This window comes from Molossus molossus, unplaced genomic scaffold (assembly GCF_014108415.1).
Source record: "Molossus molossus isolate mMolMol1 unplaced genomic scaffold, mMolMol1.p scaffold_m16_p_14, whole genome shotgun sequence".
Classification (NCBI taxonomy): domain Eukaryota; kingdom Metazoa; phylum Chordata; class Mammalia; order Chiroptera; family Molossidae; genus Molossus; species Molossus molossus.
In genome coordinates, this window is record NW_023425349.1 from 46,780,428 (window position 1) to 46,801,481 (window position 21,054).

The 21,054-nt window shown below is 40.6% G+C and overlaps 2 protein-coding genes and 1 pseudogene across 2 annotated transcripts in view; 2 read left to right on the forward strand and 1 right to left on the reverse strand.

The window, feature by feature from the left end:
- Positions 1 to 5,667: 5,667 nt before the first annotated feature.
- On the forward strand, positions 5,668 to 11,751 carry CUNH9orf40 (chromosome unknown C9orf40 homolog). Its single transcript, XM_036261057.1, has 2 exons — positions 5,668 to 6,090; positions 10,116 to 11,751. Exons 1-2 carry the CDS (start codon positions 5,668 to 5,670, stop codon positions 10,272 to 10,274), a joined length of 582 nt encoding a protein of 193 aa, XP_036116950.1. The 3' UTR covers positions 10,275 to 11,751.
- TRPM6 (transient receptor potential cation channel subfamily M member 6) overlaps positions 10,155 to 21,054 on the forward strand; it is a 188,612-nt gene continuing 177,712 nt past the window's right edge. The window contains exon 1 of the mRNA XM_036261056.1: positions 10,155 to 10,209. The gene's annotated coding sequence lies outside the window, so the exon portion shown is untranslated. The remainder of the gene's footprint in view (positions 10,210 to 21,054) is intronic.
- LOC118630362 lies at positions 16,303 to 16,452 on the reverse strand (annotated as a pseudogene).

The following is a 21,054-nucleotide window of genomic DNA, read 5'->3' on the forward strand; positions in this document are numbered from 1 at the left end:
GAAAACAGTATGGGGTTTCCCCAAAAAATTAAAAATGGAACTATCTCATGACCCAGCAATCCCACTTCTGGGAATATGTCCAAAGAAACCCGAAACACTAATTGGAAAGAATATATATACCCCTATGTTCATTGCAGTGTTATTTACAACAGCCAAGATTTGGAAGCAACCCAAGTGCCTGTCAGGAGATGAGTGGATAAAAAAGCTGTGGTACATTTACACAATGGATTACTAGGGGGCCATAGAAAAGAAGGAAATCTTACCTTTGTGACAGCATGGCTGAGTACTATGCTAAGTGAAGTAAGTCAATCAGAGAAAGGCAGATTCCATATGATTTCACTTACAGTGGAATCTAATGAACAAAACAAACAACAAAATAGAAACAGACTCAGATACATAGAACAGGCTGACAGCTGTCAAAGGGGACGGGGGTTGGGGGATTGGGGGAAAAGGTGAAGAGATTAAGGGGGAAAAAAGCCAAGTGTATGGTGAATGCCAGAGGAAAAGGGTGGTGGGGGTGGGTGGAAGAGGACAAAGCAGGAATAAATGGTGGAGGAAAGAGACTTGACTTAGGGTGGTGAGTGCAGAATGCAGAACGCAGATGATGTTACAGAGTTGTACACTTGGAACCTGTATGGTATAGAAACCAATGTCACCCAATAAATTCAACTTAAAAATGTTAACAAAAGAGACACTCCTCAAGAACAAGAAAAATGTGAGGGCTTGCTCTAGATATCACAGAATTATTACAAGGCTACAGTAATTAAAACTGTTACAATGGCCCAAGATAGAAAAGAGACCAATCAAACTGAATAAAAGGCTGCCAAAGAATTGCTTTTATTTATGAAAACTTGACTTATGATAAAGGAGGTACCTCACAGCAGTGAGAAATGAACAATTATTCAACCATGGTGTTGAGGACACTAGTTACAGAGGAAAAAATGGAACTTGAGTCTGTCCACACCACATATACACACAAATCAAGTCCACATGGATGAAAGATTTAAATGTGGAAGCAAACATATAAAACCATGACTTGAAATATCAGGGGAAGATTTTGTAAAGTATATGATTGTCTAAGCAATATGGTGTGCACCTGAAACTAATACAAAATATTATTGAATGTAAACATAAGAAAAGTAAAAAAAATATATTTTTAAGACTATTAAGCCAAAAAGTATAAAACATCTAGATGTTGGGACAGGAAAGGAGTTCTTAAACAAGATGTAATGTGTGCCAAGCAGAAAACAAAAACAAACAAACAAACAAAATTGATGACACTGACTACATTAAAATTGATACCAGGCCGTCCGGTGCGGCTCAGTGGATTGAGCATCGTCCCATGGACTGAGAGGTCCCATTTCGATTCCCAGTCAGGACACATGCCTGGGTTGTGAGCTTGATCCCCCACTGGCAGCATGCAGGAGGCAGCCAATCAATGTGTCTCTCTCACATTGATGTTTCTCTCTCTCTCTCCCTTCCTCCCTCTCTAAAAAAAATAAAAAATAAAAAAATAAAAAAATTTATGATACCATCGAGAGTGAAAATACAAACTAAGAGAAAGTGTTTATAATATTTACAACAGCCCGGCCAGTGTGGCTCAGTGGTTGAGAGTCAACCCATGCACCAAAAGGTTGCCAGTTCCATTCCCAGTCAGGACTTAATGCCCAGGTTGTGGGCCAAATCCCTAGTGGGGAGCATGCAGGAGGCGGCCAATCGATGTCCTTTCTCATCAATGTTTCTGTCTCTCCCTCTCCCTTCCTCTCTCTCTAAAAATCAATAAAGAAAAGAAAATTTGCCCTGGCCAGTTTGGCTCAGCAGTTACAGTGTCAGCCTGCGGTCCAGAGAGACCCAGGTTCGGTTCCCGCTAAGGGCATGTACCTCGGTTGCAGTTTGTCCCCGACTCTGGTTCGGTCATGCGGGTGGCAGCCACTCGATGTGTTCCTTTCACATCCATGTTTCTCTTTCTCTCTCTTCCTCTTTCTCCCTTCCACTCTATCTGAACAAAAATGGAAAAATGTCCTCGGGTGAGGATAGAAAAAAAAAATTAATATTTACAACTACTATTGCCCGTAAGAAATTTTTTTCCAGATAAAAAGAACTCTTATAGACCAGTACGAAAAATAACCAATCCAATTTTTGAAAGGGCAAAAAAAAAAAAAAGATTTAAGTCTTTTCACAAAAGGCTAGAGATCCAAGTTGGGCCAAGCAGAGGCTGAAATCAGGCTGGATGGTCTTGAGGCAGAGGTGGTGGTGGTGAAAAGGTCTATACCTTGCCCTGGCCAGTTTGGCTCAGCAGTTAGAGCATCGGCCTGTGGTCCGGAGAGACCTGGGTTCGGTTCCCGCTAAGGGCATGTACCTCGGTTGCAGTTTGTCCCCGGCCCTGGTTGGTCGTGCGGGTGCAACCACTCGATGTGTCCCTTTCGCGTCGATGTTTCTCTCTCTCTCTCTCTCTTCCTCTCTCTCCCTCCCACTCTATCTGTACAAAAAATGGAAAAATGTCCTCGGGTGAGGATAAAAAAAAAAAAAAGGTCTATGCCTTAAACAAGGAGGAAAAGCATAAACTATAAACAATTGAAGAAAAGATTAATAATTTAGAACATATTTAAGTTTAGAATTTGTTCAACAAAAGATACCATGAAGAGTAAAGAGCCAGGATTACTGCTCCAGAAATGTCCATAAACATATAAAACAACGTCCAACTTCATTGGGGAAATAGAAACAGAGGCTACAATGAGATACCGCTTCACACTGCTCATGTCAGACCATCTCCACTTTACTGGTGAAAATATGGCAAAAAGACATCTCCCATCCACTTCTAGAAGGAATGTAAACTGATAAAAAGCACTTAAGAAAATGGCATTACCAAGTCCAGGTGAAGATAAACATATTCTGCAATGCAGTAATTCCATTCTATATAAAACAGACTTTCTTGTACATGTGACTTAAAAATCATAAATAGCATACTATTTGTACTGCAATAATCTGAAAAAACTCAATGTCTATCGACAATAGAGAACATTCATATGATGGAATATTGTATTCAATAAGAACAAATGAAATACCAATACATGCAAAAACAAACAAACCATAAAATAAGGAAAATAAAAAAGCAAACGATCCAATTTTTAAAATGGGCAAAAGATTTTAACATTTTACCAAAGAAGATATACAGTTGGCAAATAAACATTTAAAGATGCTCAATATCATTAGTCATTAAGGAAATGCAAATTAAAATTACAATGAGATAACTATTTAAAGAGACTAAAATTAAAAGACCAAGTTGGGAAGAATGTGTAGGAATTGGAAGTCTCATACACTGCTGGTGGGAATGCAAAATGTTACAAACACTTTGGAAACCAGTTTGGAAGTTTGTTAAAAGTTAAACATACACCTATCATATGATCCAGCCATTCCACTCCTAGATATTTATCCAAGAGGATAGAAAGCTTATGTCCATACAAAGCCTTACATGCAAATGTTTTCTGGAGCTTTATCTGTAATAGCCCCAAAATGGAAGTAAACTATATGTCCATCAACAGGTAAATGGATAAACAAACTGTCATGTATCCCTAGAATCTAATACTACTAGGTAAAGAAAAGAAATAATCGTGTAATAACAAGAATAAATTTCAAAATAATTGTGAGAGAAGACATATAAAAAGAGTATATATACTGTATGATTCCATTTATATAAAAATCTAGAAAATGCAAATTTATCTATAACAACAGAAAGTAAAGCAAGTTACATTGCTGGGGAAAGAGGGAGGCATTACAAAAGAGCAAGAGGAAACTTTTGGGGTAATGAATACATACATTATCTTAACTCTGGTTATGATTATGGTTTCAGATATATAAATTCAGCAAGTCAAACACTTTAAATATCTACAATATGTTTTATGTCAGTTAGGCCTCAATAAAGCTGTTTAAAAATCCCAGCAAAACTAAAAGTGTTATTTAGGAATACATAAACAGATGGATAAATTAAAAAGAAAATCAAAGGAATGATTAATTCAAAATTGAAAATAGGAATTACTTGGAATTGGGGAAAAGGAGAGAAGAGCCAGTGGGAGGCACCAGGGACCCTGTCAGGTTCTGGTCCTCATAATATTCCACTTTGAAACTGAGTGCTGGGTATGTTACTATCATTCTTTTAACTACATTTTATGTTTTATACAACTTTTTGTACAGATGATAAATTTCACAACCTAGAAAGAAAGAGTGTGCAGAGGACCACAAAGGAACGAACTTCTATTTGTTAAACTGCACTTTCATCATTGTGGGGCAGGATACCCTCAAAACCTATCAAATAAAATTAAACTCTTTAATGTCTGATCTGTGTCACTGGCTTGAAAAGGGCAAAATCTTCTGACACAGATGAGGAAATGAAAAGATCAAACAACAAAGCTATTGTTCACCACCCTAACTTATGTTTCTGCGCTTATTAATAAGTAGTTGCCCTATCATAGCAGCCTTGAGGTGTAAGGGCCTGGAGTAATCAACATAGAGTTCCTACCAGTTAGAGTAAATTATCTTTTTTGCACTTTTTCTCTAGATCACAACCTTTTCTCCCTTGAAAATATTCATGTATAAGTTTATTCCTCACATTTTTGTTCACTTTCTTACGGTCTTTACCAAATGATTAAAGTACACGCCATATAGTACACACACTGCTGTTGTCCCCTCCTCACTTTGCATCACGCACAATTTTGCGGAGTAGAAGGTCTTGGAAACTCACTTCTGATCACTGCACAGCGTAAGCAGGGTGCTCTGTGCTTTCCAGTGTCATTTAAGAGCTAAACGATTTTGTTTCGGATGAAAAAGAAAGAACTAGGTTTGGCTCTTGGATGAGCTGTTGGATGAGCTTCACATGTCTGCAACTTCATCAGTGAATTTTTAATCAAAGATCTTCAAGGACTGTGGTGCCTACGTCACTTTCCACAACAGCCAGTCAAAGCACACAATTCGTTGGGCTGTTTTATTTTGCTATTTGTTTGCTGCTCCTCAGCCCCAACCCCGGTTCAGCAGCCTAACTCCTGTAATCACTTCACGTAGGGCTAGAGCCTCTTAACACTAGTTCCTTAAAACTCGGCATAATCTTCCGTTTAACCCTCTGGATACGTCCCCCTAGCTACTGACTCAAGGAAGGGAATATTAACACATAGATTTTAAAGGTCTTAAGCCTGAACCGCTTCACGGAGCGCGGGACTCGCACATCCCTTCTCCAACGCCAAGAAAGCGAAGTCACGCCCTCCTTGGCCAAGCCGACTGGGCCTTTAATAAACCCGCCGCTGCCTTCCCGCCTTCCCCTGCGGCGGGCACTTCCGGCCGCGGGGGCGATCGGGAGCGCTCTCCTCGAGCCTCCACCAACCAGCGGCTCCGCCTGACCGGCGCGTGTGCGCGAGCACGTTCGTGCGCAGGTTCGAATCTCCGCCGCTTGGCGGTTACTCCCCAACGTCCGGCCGCACCTCCGTGGCGGCGAGGACAGCGCCCGCCGGCTGTGGGGAACCCGGCCGCCCCGCCCCCCCGTCTCTCTTCCCATCTTCCTGCCGCCGCTTCTCCCCAACTGAGTCCTCACCCTCCCTCGCGCGCTCTGCCCCCGCCCTCCGCAGCTATCGGCGCGCGGCCTCTCGCGCTGGGCGGCTTCCGCCCGAGCCTCCCGGGCCCATGGCCAAGCGGCGTGCGGCCGAGCCGCTGACGTTCCACGTGCCTTGGAAGCGGCTCCTGCTCTGCGACTTTACTGAGGGGCCGCCGCTCTGGATCCCGCCGGCGGCGGCCTCGCATCCCGGGCAGTCCCTTGGCGTCCCGGAGCTGCCCCGAAAGCGCAAAATCGACGCGGGGGCTATGACTGAGCCTTCGGCTTCGCCGAGCAAGCGCCACGACGGCGGGGACACCAACGCTCCGGGCCTCGCAGAGCGCGAGGCCCGCGGCTGGGAGACCGGCGAGCCCCCGCTGCTGCAGCCGCCGACCCTGCAGCCCCAGGGGCTGGGGGAGGAGCTCCGGGGCGCCCGGCCCCCGAGGGGCGGTGGCGACAACGGGGCGGGGCGCGCAGAGTGCCGGCGGGGAGACTGGGGGACCGCACCGCGCCAGGTAGGGGCTGGAAGCGGGCTGGGCGCACCAAAGGTGGGTGGAGTCCCCGTTTTCCCAGGTACTTCGCACCCTGGGAAGGGACAGATCGTCCTCCCCTAGATTCCTGTTCATCCAGACGCCCCAAAAGGCAAAAAACCGGGTTCCCTGCTGCAGGAATGGAAGCGCACCTCCAGGCAACAGCCAGGGCCCCAGAGTCCACCCTTGGCAACGTCTTGGGAGAGTCCGACAAGCTGAAAGCGCTTAGATAAAGCAGGGAAACGGGCCGTCGGTGAGGCGGACCTGTCCCTGCTGCTGAGAGCGACTCGGGGCGGGACTACCGACGGCCCGTGGAACTTGGCGGAGACGTTGGCCCGACGCTACAGCTGCAGGTCAACGTCAAACGTCGGATAAAGGTGTAGCACGCCTTCTTTGGTTTAACAATGAATTGTTTCCAAAGAGGTGACCGATGGGGTAGCTGTCGATTGGACGTCCTTTAGGCATGGTCCAATTTTTTTGTAGAGAGGAAGGGCTTCTGTATCTTGGGAAAGGTATTTTAACTCGCTGTGTTGAATCTGATCCTATGAAAAAGGATTGTTGTTGGAAATGAAAGTCGGCCCTGAGGTGTGTGAGGGTCTCTGGAGAGGGCCCATTCCCGGGGAAATGAGCCTTCCCCATCTCCGCACACCAGATCCGGTTTGTCTAGGTCGGCGTTGTTCAGGATGGTAGCCACTGGCCGCGTGAGGCTGCGGAGCACTTGGAAGGAGATGTGCAGTGTGCGATACAGTCAGAGGTCGTACAGACCCAGGTCTGTCTGGTGGCAGTTTGTGCTCTTAGCTACTAGGGGACACTGACATCATTAAAGGATGTTTTTATTTTTTGGCCCATGTTTATAAGTCGATAATGTGAACAATAGATTTTTTCCCCGTGGGCAAAGAAATAGATGATGTTTTCAACTCTTATTTGCTTATTGAAATGAAATTTTTCTTGGCATCTTTTGAATTACATTTTTATCCCAGTGTTAAGAAATTCTAGAGACTTAATTCTCTAAGCCTTAGTGTCTAAGGCACTGAAGGAATAGCTTAATGAGATTTTCTTACAAACCTGTGCTTTTTGGTAAAGTAACCAGCCATGTGCAGCTATTGAGCAGTGAAAGGTAGCTAATCTGAATAGTGCTAGAAGTGTAAACTACCTTCCAGGTTTTGAAAAACTATACGACAAAAAGAATGTAAATGATCTCATTAATTTTTAAAGTGTTGACTACATGTTGAAATGATAATAGTTTGGATGTATTATTAAAATAAAATAGTAAGATTAATTTCACCTGACCTCTGAATGGGCAGCCTGGGCCTCCCCGCCAGGAGCCTTGAAAGAAGAGACTCAGGGCACTATATGCGGTGAAGGGGCTGAGGGTGAGCTCACGCCCGAGTCACCTGTCTGATCCCAGGTGATCCCAGAAGCCTGGTCTCATACATATCCTTGACCCCTCCTTCCCAGGGCTTGCAAACACCATGTGCAATTTGTGACAAAGAATCCTGTTGGCATCCTGTCTTTGGAAACTCACTATGTTCTCGAAGCCGGGCCACCTGCCTGCACAGTGCAGAGGTGCCACCAGCCCAAAACATCCATAGTTTTGCCAATCACCTTGGCACTAGTTGAACCATCTTAACTGAAACATTGCCTCTCCATTCCACTTATCTCCCCAAACTTGTCACTTTATACTAAATATATGCAAATGTATGTTTTTAGACACCAAAATGGAACCTGCCAAATGAGTGCCTTTCAGAAGTTAACGAGGAGAAGAGGGGTTTGGAGTCCTTCCCGCCTTACCACTTGCCTGTGGTCCCTCAGCCCAGTCCTGTCAGCATAGGGACTAAAGGAGGATCAGGAGTGTAGGGCAAGACTACAGTAATGCTTCCAGGGTGCCCAGGGGAAAGCAGGAGCACATAGTGCTTGTATTCAGTGAAGTGTTTCTCTTGATTTAATAAATGCAATGTCTGTTTTAGTGTATACATTCCTATTTTTCATTAAATTAACTCTATCTCTTTTTCTTTTTTTTTCTTTTTTTTTATCCTCACCTGAGGACATTTTTCGATATTTTGTTCAGATAGAGTGAGAGGGAGAGAGAGAGAAAGAGAAACATCGACATGAAAGCGACACATCGAGTGGTTGCCACCCGCACGACCCAACCAGGGCCAGGGACAAACTGCAACCAAGGTACGTGCCCTTAGCGGGAACCGAACCCGGGTCTCTCCGGACCGCAGGCAGACGCTCTAACCGCTGAGCCAAACCGGCCAGGGCAAATTAACTCTATTTCTAAAGTATATTTGGACTTACCATTAAGAGCAATAAAGCATTAACTCTTTTTGGGGGGGGGGGGTACATGCCCCTAGCGGGAACCGAACCCAGGACTCTCTGGTCTGCAGGCCGACACTCCAACCGCTGAACCAAACCGGCCAGGGCAACTCTTTTTTTTTTTTTTTTATCATCCTCACCTGAGGACATTTTTCCATTTTTTGTTCAGGTAGAGTGGGAGGAAGAGAGAGAGAGAAACATCGATGTGAAAGGGACACATCGAGTGGTCGCCACCCGCACAACCAACCAGGGCCGGGGACAAACTGCAACCAAGGTACGTGCCCTTAGCGGGAACTGAACCCGGGTCTCTCCGGACCACAGGCCGACGCTCTAACCGCTGAGCCAAACCGGCCAGGGCATTATTTTTTTAAAAAAGATTCATTTCAGTCCTGGCTGATGTGGTTCAGTGGTTAGTGTGTGGGCCCCGAGCACCAAAGGGTCTTGAGTTCGATTCCTGGTCGAGAGTACATACCCAGGTTGCAAGTTTGATCCCTAGCCCCAGTCGGGGGGCATGCTGGAGGCAACCGGTGTGTCTCATATCAATGGTTCTCTCACTCCCCTCCCTTCCACTCACCTGTTCTTTTACTTTTTTACTGGTAGTTATTAGAAAAAATTGAAATTACATATGTGGCTTCCATTATATTTCTGCTGGATAATGCTACCTGAAGAAGTATGAACCTAACAAGAACATAACATAGCCCTGGCCAGTTTGGCTCAGCGGTTGGAACATCAGTCTGCGGACCATAGAGTTCTGGGTTTGGTTCCCACTAGGGGCATGTACCAAAAAAAATTAAATAAATAAATAAATAAATAAATAAATAAATAAATAAATACAGATATACTATATATATATATATATATATATATGAAGAACACAACATAGTAGAATAGATAAAGATGTATAGATATCCATCTAGGATGAATAATAGTCATCTTGGGAGCCTGCATATAATTCCAGTGCTGCTTCCTTTGCACAGAGTATTTTTGGAATGCTTTTGAACTTCTGTTCCAATTTTGTACTTTATTGGAACATCAGCTTTACTTCATAGTTACTTGAAACAATTTTATAGTCATTCAGAGTAAGCTGTTAAAGTTTTAAGGAGCCAGTACTTACTTGAATTTATCAATTTTGCTATATTTAAAAACTATGCCTTATACCACCTGGTATCTTGATAAAAATGATCAGTTCAAGTTTTTCTTGCTATTTAGCTTGTTTATATCCTAATACTTTTTAAAAGATTGTCAAAATATTTTAGCCTATGTAAAATACCAAATGTCAGGGAAAAAAACAAAAATAAGTTTTAAGGTATGTGTGTATTTTTTCAATATTTTCCTCACTAAAAGGTAAAAAAATATAAAACTGTTTTCAGACTTTATTTGGTTGAAAATGGAAGAAAATTGTCAGAAGGGATACTGTTGAAAGAAATTCTTTTACATTTACACTACTAATAAGAAATACTTTCATAAATCTATGAATATAAAAATGTACAGATTTGACTGAGTCCATGAAGTACTTTGATTAGATAGAATTAAAGTTTTATATTTGTCGAAGATACAAAGTAAAAGATTGAATAATCTTACTTGAGTTTCCTTTTAATACAAACAAAAGAAAACTGTTTCCTGGAAAAAAAATAAATAAATAACTTTTTCTAAACCATTGATGTACTTTCATTTCTTTTTTTTTTTTCCTAAAGCTCAGTGAAGAATTTTGGCAGTATAACACCTTCCAGTACTGGAGGAACCCTTTACCACCTATTGATCTGGCAGACATTGAAGCTGTGACGGAAGGTAACCTTACAGAAGCAAGGCTTCAGGGCAAGAATGAAGTGGTTGAGATTGACATGGAGTCCTGACAGAGGAGCTGCAGAAACGGGTTTTTCTGAATTTCAGAAGACATTGCTAAATGAATTTGTGTATTCTTAAGGAAAAATGTTATTTTCCGTACTTTATGCGATTTCATTCCCAAACCTGAGAAATGAGGAAAAGTTGTTTTAAAGATAAATGCCTGCCCTGGCCGGTTTGGCTCAGCAGTTAGAGCTTCGGCCTGCGGTCCAGAGGAAGATAAATGCCTGTGTCGCTACTGAAACTCCCAATAGGATTTGTCAGTGATATAGTGCAGTGATAGGGGAAGTATTTTATGTATGCATTCTTAAAGAAAAATGTATGTTTAGATTCTAAATTTGAAGATAACAATCTTATAAAAAGGAATTCCGACAGTTTTAGAAACAGGTAGGAAACACTCGGTCCTCTGCAACAAAATGTTAATTTGTGGTACATGAAATAAATGTTTTATAATAACTTAATAAAATGCTCTTTAATATACTTTATTGACTGTTCATAGTTGAACAAATAGCTGACTTAAACATCTATGCAAACTTAAAATGTGGGGGATTTTTCTGAAAGCTGGTATTTAAAAAGAGCTTTCTAAATGTAAAGTAGTGAGAATTTCAATGTGGATAGCATGTTTGCATAACTTCTATTTGATATTTGTTAAACTACTCTGGTCTGTCAAAAATGGGTAAAGAACAATGAGAAATGAGTAGATGTTCCCCTCCCCTCTTTCCCAAGAGAACTTTTTTTTAATTTCTTGGTTTTGAATTGCCTTGAGGGCATGGTTTTTATTGCTTATTACAATAAACTTGTAGTTCTCAACACTGGCAATACTTCACAAGTCTTTGCCTGGATCCCACTCTTGAGAGATTCTCATTTAATTGTTTTGATGTGGGCCTTAGATACAGCTATGTTTTTAAAGCACCAATCCTCCCTCCCTCCATTCCTCTAACACGCAGACAGATTTGAGGACCACTAGACTGATGGTAGTTTTTCCTGTTTAAAGGAGATAACTAATTTGAGCTGAAGCAATGCCTCTTAATTAGTTTTGTTTTTATTTTGCCCTGTTGATCGCTTTGTTACAACTAAATTATTCTATAGTTACTATTTCATTGTTAAAGTAAGCAGTTTGTGTTTGAGTTGTATGAGTATCACTGATTAATTAACTTTTGTATTCTAGAATTGTTGGCTTTGTAATTAAGTTGTCCTTGTATACTTTTTGTTGTTAATGATATTCAGGAAGGATGATAAATGCCAGTGAGAGGGAGAAAGAACAATGTTTTGTGTGTACTGTAGGATTTAAATATGGGTTGACATTAATAAGAATATTATAGAAGGGAAGGCAAACTGTATAGTATTGTGGTTAAGAGTTAAGGCTTTGGAGTCAGACATGGTTCAAAGTCTTGTACTACCACTTTGTACCTGTGTAACATTAAGCAGGTTATTTTTCATCTCTCAGCCCCAGATTCCTTGGCTGTAAAATAAGAAAAAATAAATAGTATCTACCTCAGAGAGACTATGTTTATTATTAAATGGTGTACTGAGTACTTTACCTGCATCATCTTGTTTAATTCTCATAATGCCCTTATTGTAGGTACAAAAAAATAATTAGAATAAACATGCTTTCTTATAGTTGCTCATAATTCCACTTAAAATTGATACTAGATGTTTCAGGATAACAACTGAAATTGAAGAAATAGCAAGGATAGCAAACAAGTGGGGGGACGCAGTGAAAGTACTGTGGCAACAAATAAAATGGTAAACTTTCTAACCCCTTCTGTTTGACCTGGGGGTAGGAAAGTCATATTTGTTCTTTCCTTTAGTGCCCAGAACAGCACCTGTCGCATAGCAGATGGTCAATAAATGTCAATGAATGAATGGGCATTCTTATCTGTTGGTGTAATACCAGCAATTTTCTAGGAACATGTACAAAAAGCTATGACATTTTCTCAAAAATATGTACTCCAAAGGTCTGTTGCAGAGATCAAACACAAATATGTTAAATTTATTATATAATGATGTAAAGACTTAAGTCAACCAAATGAACAATAGGAGGTTACTTTGACTACAAATCTCAGGACATCATACTGCAGAGTCTCAGTGGGAGATACAAAGAGTAGCTCAGACGAACTTCAAGCATTATGTCAACATTAAAACCAAAAGGTAACCCTGGGTGCTCAGTGGTTAGAGGATTGATCCATCCCTCAAAAGGGTTGCACCTGGGTTTGATTCCCCACCCGGACAGTGTGTCTCACATCTATGTCTTTCTCCCTCTCCCTCCCTCCCTCCCTCCCTCCCTCCCTCCCTCCCTCCCTCCCTTCCATTCTCTAAAAATTAGTGGAAAAAATATCCTCTGGTAAGGATTAAGAACAACAAAAGGTAAATATTCAGCAAGGTAAAGATATGTAAAGATTTATACATATATGTTTACTATATGAAATACAGATAAATATATGCAGGTAGGGTGTGTTTGTACATATATATATATATACATATATATATATATATATACACACACACACACACACACAGTCAAACCTCTGTTCTTGACCTGCTACTATCTTGAACAATTTGGTTCTCAACCAAGTTGTATATGGGGGCGGGGAAGGGGGGGGATCTTGGTGGTTAAACAGAATTTCAGTTCTCAACTTGACAGCCCTTTCATACTGATACATCAGCATGACAAAAAGTGTCTCAGGCCTCAAACAGGAGAAAATGCAAGTCAATTTATTACTAAACCTCCAGTTGTTAACATTTCAGGAAATTGTGCTGTGAATATTTTTGGTTTTTGCTTTTGTTGCAGACAAAATGGGATCATTAGCACAATTTTGAAACATAGAGGCCATCAAAAGTGCTAATATTGCTAAGTGTGTGAAAGAAACTGATCACAGGCCACTGAAGAGGTTTTCGATTTGAATAAAAAGCAGTTAGCCAGTGACAGCATTTTGAGGCAATGACGTGAAAAACTAAGGTGCCCCATGCTGACCTGAAAGCACCCCTGGAACAATTCGCTCAAGGCTAGCAGAGGGTGGTTTGATAAATTCAAGAATGTTTGTAGATTAAATAGTATATTAGACATGTACCATATATAAGAAAGGTTAAAACGGAATAATTTGGGGTTCTGGAATGAATGAATTCAATTTACATTATTTCTAATGGGGAAAAAAGTATATAATTTTTTAACAAATATCCTCTCAAACAGCCTTCCGGAACAAATTAAATTCTAGAACCAAGGTTGCACTGTATATATACATAGAGAGAGAGGGAGAAAGATTTGAAATGATTCCATTCTTTAAAAAAATTGTGTATTGCCACCAGGGCAGCAATGGGCAGTGGCAGTTCCAGTCAAACACCCTGCACCTGTCCCCAAGGCCCCCTTTTCTCTGACTTAGTGAGCCAAGCAGCCCTGCCTAGGCTCCTGTCCCCGCCTAGTCTTTCTCCTGTTACCCTAGGCCCTTCCTTGTTTCACTGACCCCAACTTTAATAAACGTCCTCTAAAATAAAATTTTAAAAGTTGCTTATAAGTTAACCTCAGGTAACTTTGCAAAACTGCATTGTAGTTATGGACATTTAAAGTAGGGCTTTTCTTTGCCCTGGCCAGTTTGGCTCAGCGGTTAGAGCGTCGGCCTGCGGTCCGGAGTGACCCGAGTTCAGTTTCCGCTAAGGGCATGTACCTCGGTTGCAGTTTGTCCCCAGCCCTGGTTGGTCGTGCGGGTGGCAGCCACTCGATGTGTCCCTTCACATCGATGTTTCTCTCTCTCTCTCTTCCTCTCTCTCCCTCCCACTCTATCTGTACAAAAAATGGAAAAATATCCTCGGGTGAGGATAAAAAAAAAAAAAAAAAAAAAAAAAGTAGGGCTTTTCTTTAAGTTGTATACCCTTTACCCAGATTTCTAATATAACATTTTACCACAAAGTGATTATAAAAATGAAATTAACATTAATATAATACTATTATGTTTGGCATGGAAAGAGTGACTTCAGACATCTCTTAAAGGGTCTATATCAAAAACCTACAAAAGCCCTGACCAGTTTGGCTCAGTGGTTGGAGCGTCGGCCTGCAGACCAGAGAGTCCTGTGTTCAGTTCCTGCTAAGGGCACATATCTTGGTTGCAGTTTGTCCCCGGCCCTGGTTGGGGTCGTGTGGGTGGCAACCATGTCTCTCTTACTTCGATGTTTCTCTCTCCCTCTTCCCCCCTCTCTCCCTCCAGCTGTGTCTGAAGATAAATGCAAAAGTGTCCTAAGGCGAGGATAAAAATAAATAAATAAAACAAAAACCTACAAAAGCTATAGACTATATTCAGATTTCACCATTGTCTAACATTGTTTTTCTGGCCCAGTATTCGATCTGTGGTTACTTGTTATGTTTAGTTTTAGTATTTCCTTAGTCTCTTTTAATCAAACAATTCCTCAGAATTTCTTTGCCTTTCATGACCTTGGTACTTTTTGAGAAGTTATTTTATAGGATGGCCCTCAATTTCTATTTGCCTGATGTTTCTAATAATTAGACATTTTTGGTAAGAACTCCATAGAAGTGATGATGTAGCCTTCTCCTTACGTTATACCAACAGGCAGAGGCACTGATGTCAATTTGTCTTGTTATTAGGGATTGTCTGCCAGGTTTTTCTATTGTACAGTTACTGTTTCCTCCTTTGTAAACAATTATTTTGTGGAAAGATATTTTGAGACCATGCAAATACCCATTTCTTATATTCTGCCCACAAATTTTAGGATCTACTGATGATTCTTGCTTGAAATATTTAACTGCTCTTGTATATGTGAAATGGTAATTTTCTATTTTTATTTTATTTTTTACATGTATTAATTAGAAATCAGAACTTTCCTTTCACCCCATTTCTTTCTTTTTTTTTTGTGGTATGTGCCCCTAGCGGAAACCGAACCCGGGACTTTCTGGTCCGCAGGCCGATGCTCAACCGCTGAGCCAAACGGGCCAAGGTGACCCCCATTTCTTTATTCAATTATTTATATCTGTACAGACTCATGGATATATATGAGTTATAATCTGTTACTATTATTTGGTTGCAGAAATTATTCCAGATTTAGCCATTGGGAAGCCCTTCAAGTTGGCTCTTGTGCTCTCCCCTCTTTTAAACGTATTTTATTACTTACTGTGTCAATACTGGTTAACATTGGCAGTGCACTATTTACAAGGCTAATTGATGGAAATCAGTAGTAGTTATGCAACATTGTTATTTACTAAACAATTTGAGCCTTGCCATCCTCTTCAGAAAATGGGGACATTAATATTCACCTCAGAGGCCCTGGCCGGTTTGGCTCAGCGGTTAGAGCATCGGCCTGCGGTCCAGATAGACCAGGGTTCAGTTCCCTCTAAGGGCACGTACCTTGGTTGCAGTTTGTCCCCGGCCCTGGTTGGGTCATGTGGGTGGCAGCCACTCTATGTGTCCCTTTCACATCGATGTTTCTCTCTCTCTCTCCCTCCCACTCTATCTGAACAAAAATATCAAAAAAATGTCCTCGAGTGAGGATAAAAAAAAAAAAAAATATTCACCTCAGAGGAGCAGAGTGGAATAAAATGACGTGAAGGCTGTAGGGACCCCATAGTGGGCACTAAATACATTTCTCTCTTGAAATGCTTGTTTTCACTTTCTGATAGATGATACATCATACATACATACATACATACATACATTCATACATACATGAACTGTTAGTGATCTTTGAAAATACCTGAAGTTGATCGAGAAGATTACTTTGAAAGAATTTCAGCTCTTGATTTATCTGGAGTCCAGATCTAAATAATAATATTCTAGCAATTTGTATTTATTGATTGCTGTATCTTGTATTCTTTTGATTTTACCCTGTGGTAGGCAGAATTCTAAGATGGGCACCAAGATTCCCAGTCCCTGGTGTAACTTCCAGTTACTCTATCAAACACTAATATAGGCACTACTGTGAAGAATTTTGCAGATGTAATTAAAGTTCTAAACCAGTTAACCTTAAGATATGGAGATGATTCAGGTGGGCCTTACCTAATCATATGAACCCTTTATTCTATTATTATTATTATTTTAAGCCGTCCCCCACTACCACAAATTATGCAGTCGAGTTTCCCACATTTGGGGAAATTGCAGGGGTCAGCACATCCAGAATGCAATGGATAAACCTCGCCCTGGGAAAACCGTCTTCATGATCATGGCATCTCCCCTGCCAGGTAAGTATCATATGAACCCTTTAAATATGGGTGAAGAGGTCAGAGACAGGAAGTCAGAGAAGTGCAGTGTGGGAAGAATTCAATATGAGAGTAATTCTTTGGGCTTTGAAGATGGAGAGAACCGTGTGACAAGAACCTCAGAGCATCATCCGGAGGTTGAGTCCCCGTGGCCAGCTAGCAAAGAAGCAAGGACCTTAGTCCTACAACCTTGAGATCTGAACTCGGTCAATAACCTGAATGAACATGGAAGTGAATTCTTCCCCAGTGCCTTCAGAAGGAACACAACCTGGCTGCCACCTTGATTTCAGCTTTGCGACTCTGAACAGAGAACCCTGCACGTCAAGTTGAACTTCTGACCTACAGAACTGAGTTAATAAGTTGATGTCTTTTTTTTCCCCTAACCTGCTAAATTTGTGGTACTTTGTTACACAGCCTTTGAAAAAAAATACAGACACCACACATACACACACACACACAAACACTTTATTTTGTATCACTTCCTACCTTCTCACACAAGATGTTCTGGCACAGGGGCACAGGTGTCTCTCTGGTCATTTCTCCGCCCTAGTCCTGGAATCATTTCTCCAAAAGCCCTGATTTCTTTATTGAAGAGTGGTATTTAGAAATGAAGACTGCAGGCAAGATCTGCTCATGGGCTTGGGTATCATTACTTCTAGGTCCTCTCAGCTGACAGAACGATCACACATGTTTGTGTATACAACTATATGTATATCTATATCTGTTGTCTGCTTGTGTCTGTATTTCTAACACACGAATTCAAACTGATACTTGCAATTCTAGTCCAATACCACAGGGTTCATTCTACCTTCCCCTCTTATTTATAACTCCTTTATCCAACAGTGAGAACACTGGACTTCACATCCACAGTATGTTTATTTGCTCAATCCTCAAATATTCATAACATAGTTTGGAAACTGCTAATCCACACTTCTGTAAAAAAAAAAAAAAAGTCCTGCTAATTACAGTGACATATCTGTATACAATTCTTTTTGTCTGTAGCCTTTGGATATTCAGTTAAAATATTGTTTTCCAAAGTTACTTAGGTTGAAATTTTGTCATATAGCAAAGGCTTTGAGAACCCACAATATAAACTTCCACCCATGTCCCGCACTAATGTCTGAGAGATGCATGTGCGGGACAGGCCCAAAGCAGAAAAGCCAAGTCTTTGGAAACGAAACTGACCTTAGAACCATGTCCATAGAAGGAGAGACAGAACTTAACAGCCTGAACCAAACTGGGTTGAGTACCTGCTTTAAAAAAATGAACACCCTCTAGAGAATTTTAACAAGACCTAGAGTTTCACAGCATAATATTCAGGACACAGTACAATACTTGACATGCAAAGAATTAGAAAAATATGACCATTTTTCAAGGGAAAGACAATCAACAAGATGCTGGGTCCAAGATTATTCAACTGTTAGAATTATCAAAGGTTTTAAAGCAGCTATTAAAACTATGCTCCATAAGGAAAATGAACTGAATGAACACATAGTTTTTCTCAGAAAAGAAATATAAACTATAAGAAATGAAATAAATGGAAATTTTAGAAGAGAAAAATACAATAACTGAAATAAAAGATTTAGTAAATGTGCTAAGTAGCAGAATAGAGATAACAGGGAAAAGAATCAATAGAGATCCCCCTTTCTTAAAAATAAGAAAAACTATTTAAAAAATGAACAGAGCCTTTACAACCCTTGGTACAGTATCAAAATGCATAATATATTTGTGTGATTGGAGTACCAGGTATTATAAACAACTTTTTTCCTATAAGTTTGACAACTTAAATGAAGTGGACAAATTTCTTCAAAGGCATAAACTACCAAAGCTTTTTCAAGGAGAAATATATAACCTGAATATTCCTATATATCTTACAGAAACTGATTTCCTAATTACAAACCTTCCAACAATAAAACTTTAATTATCTAGTTTCACTGGAGAATTGTATCAGACATGTAAGGAAGACGTTATATGTTCTCTTTCAGAAAAATAAAAGAGGAAGGAATACTTTCCAATTTATTTATTTATATTATTATTATTTTTTTTTTTTTGGTACGTGCCCCTAGCAAGTACGGAACCTGGGACTCTCTGGTCCGCAGGCTGATGCTCCAACTGCTGAGCCAAACTGGCCAGGGCATCCAATTTATTTTATAAGGCCAGTTGTTACCTTGATCCCAAAACCAGATAAGTATATTATAGGAGAAGAAATCCATAGATAATTACCCCTCATGAACATACACATAAAACTCCTCTAGAAAATATTGACAGAAAAACCTAACAACTATTAAAAGCATATATAAAAAGATAAAAATAAATAGTCCTCTCTGATCTACTAGAATAAATTGAATAGATATAAATGTTATTTTCTGTCCTTATAATAAGCTAATTCTGATTTTTGTTTGTTTCATTTTGGTTTTGATTTTTAGTCTAAGGTAGAGTGATATTATAATCATTGTTACTCGTGAATATTTTATTTGAGTATTGCTAAGGCTTTTTTTTTTTTTTTTTTTTTTTTTAGAGAGAGGAAGGGAGAGGGAGAGATAGAAACATCGATGAGAGAGAACATCAATTGGCTGCCTCCCACATGCCCCCCACTGGGGATTTCGCCCACAACCTGGGCATGTGCCCTGACTGGGAATCAAACCGGCAACTTCTTGGTGCATGGGTCAATGCTCAACCACTGAACCACACTGGCGGGGCTAAATAGATCAATATTTTAAATACACTCTTTAAAATATTTTGGCTCACCCTTTAGATGAAAGGTGGTAATTATCAAAATCACAAAAGGTATTATCACATAATTCTGTAATGCTTATTAAGATTTGAAGACTATATTTTTATTGATATGGTAGGGTTTTTAACTGAGCTTGTAAAACTGCAGGTACAAAAGTATGGGTGTATTCAATAATGTGTGATAGCATTCCAACCCTACGCTTTACATGTATCATTTGATTACTGTGTTCCATTGTTAAACAAGCAGCTGTGAAGTCTTGCAAGCAAAGGTGTTAACCTAGTACATGAGTATCTGTACATATCCAAATCTATCAATTTTTTTAAATAATGCATTTTTTTCTGATTATATAAATAATATGTGCCCATTTTGGAAATTCATGAAAGCATAGAAAGATATTGAAAAATCTAAATCCTGTTACCAGACACAACCACAATTAGTATGCATTTTAAAAATTTATTATACATTGGTTTTAGAACACTCTTGGGCATGTCTCTTTCTTTTTAAAAACTTATTGGAGGATATTCCTCCACTGATTTCCAGATAGAGTAGGAGAGAGAGAGAGAAACATCTATGTGAGTGCCACATCGACTGGCTGCCTCCCGCATGACCCCAACCAGGGCCAGGAATCGAATTGCAACCGAGGTACATGCCCTTAACCACAATCGAACCTGTGACTCTTTGGTCCATGGGCTGACGCTCCAACCACTGAACCAAACCAACCAGGGCATACAGTGTTGTTTATTCTACTTTCTGGAAGTTTTTTTTTCATCTTTATCTTCCAACCATCCTATTGAGTTTGTTATTTCTGCTACCACATTTTAATTTTTTAAAAGATGTCTAATGGATATTTAGAGAGAGAGGAAGGAAGAGAGGCAGGAGAGAGAGAGAACCATTGATGTGAGAGCAGAACATCAAGTGGGTGCCTCTGCACACCCCTCACCAGGGATGCAGCCCACAACCTGGGTATGTGCCCTGAATAGGAATCAAACCAGCAATCTTTTGGTGCATGGGATGATGCCCAACAAATGAGCCACACCACCCAGGGCGCACACTTCTAATTTTTAAGAGCTTTTGTTTGTTCTCAGAATAGTCCCTTTAAAATAGCAATCCTATTCTTGCCCTGGCCTGTGTGGCTCAGTGATTGGAGTGTCGTCCCTTGCACCGAAGGGTCAGGGGTTTGATTCAGGGGCACATACCCAAGTCATAGGTTCAATCCCTGGTCCAGGCACATATGGGAGGCAACTGATGGATATTTCTCTCTCACATTGCTGTCTCTATCTCATCAATGAAAAAAACAAACATTCTCAGGTGAGGATTAAAAATAATAAATAGCAACAATCCATGCCCTGGCCGGGGTGGCTCAGTTGGTTGAGCCTTATCTCCTGTACCAAAGGGTCACTGGCTTGGTTCCTGGTCAGGGCATATGCCCAGGTTGTGGGTGGGCTCCATCCCTGGTATTGGGGGTATGGGGGTGTGCTGGATGCAGCTGATCAATGTTGCTCTCTCTCCCTCTCCCTTCCTCTCTCTCTAAAATCAGTAAAAACATATTTTAAAAAGAACAATCTTATTCTTATTCGTGGATGCAATATGTTCCTAATTCTTTAAGGATAGAAATTATTTTCTTGACATTTTTTTCTCCTTACTTCATCTTGTTTACTTCTACTAAATGTTTTTGTTGTTGTTTTGTTTTGTTTTGTTTTTATATTTACCTGAGGACATTTTTGCATTTATCTTCAGATAGAGCGGGAGGGAGAGAAGGAGGAAGAGAGAGAGAGAGAAACATCGATGTGAGAGAGACACAGCAACTGGTTGCCACCCACATGACCCCAACTGGGGCTGGAGACAAACTGCAACCGAG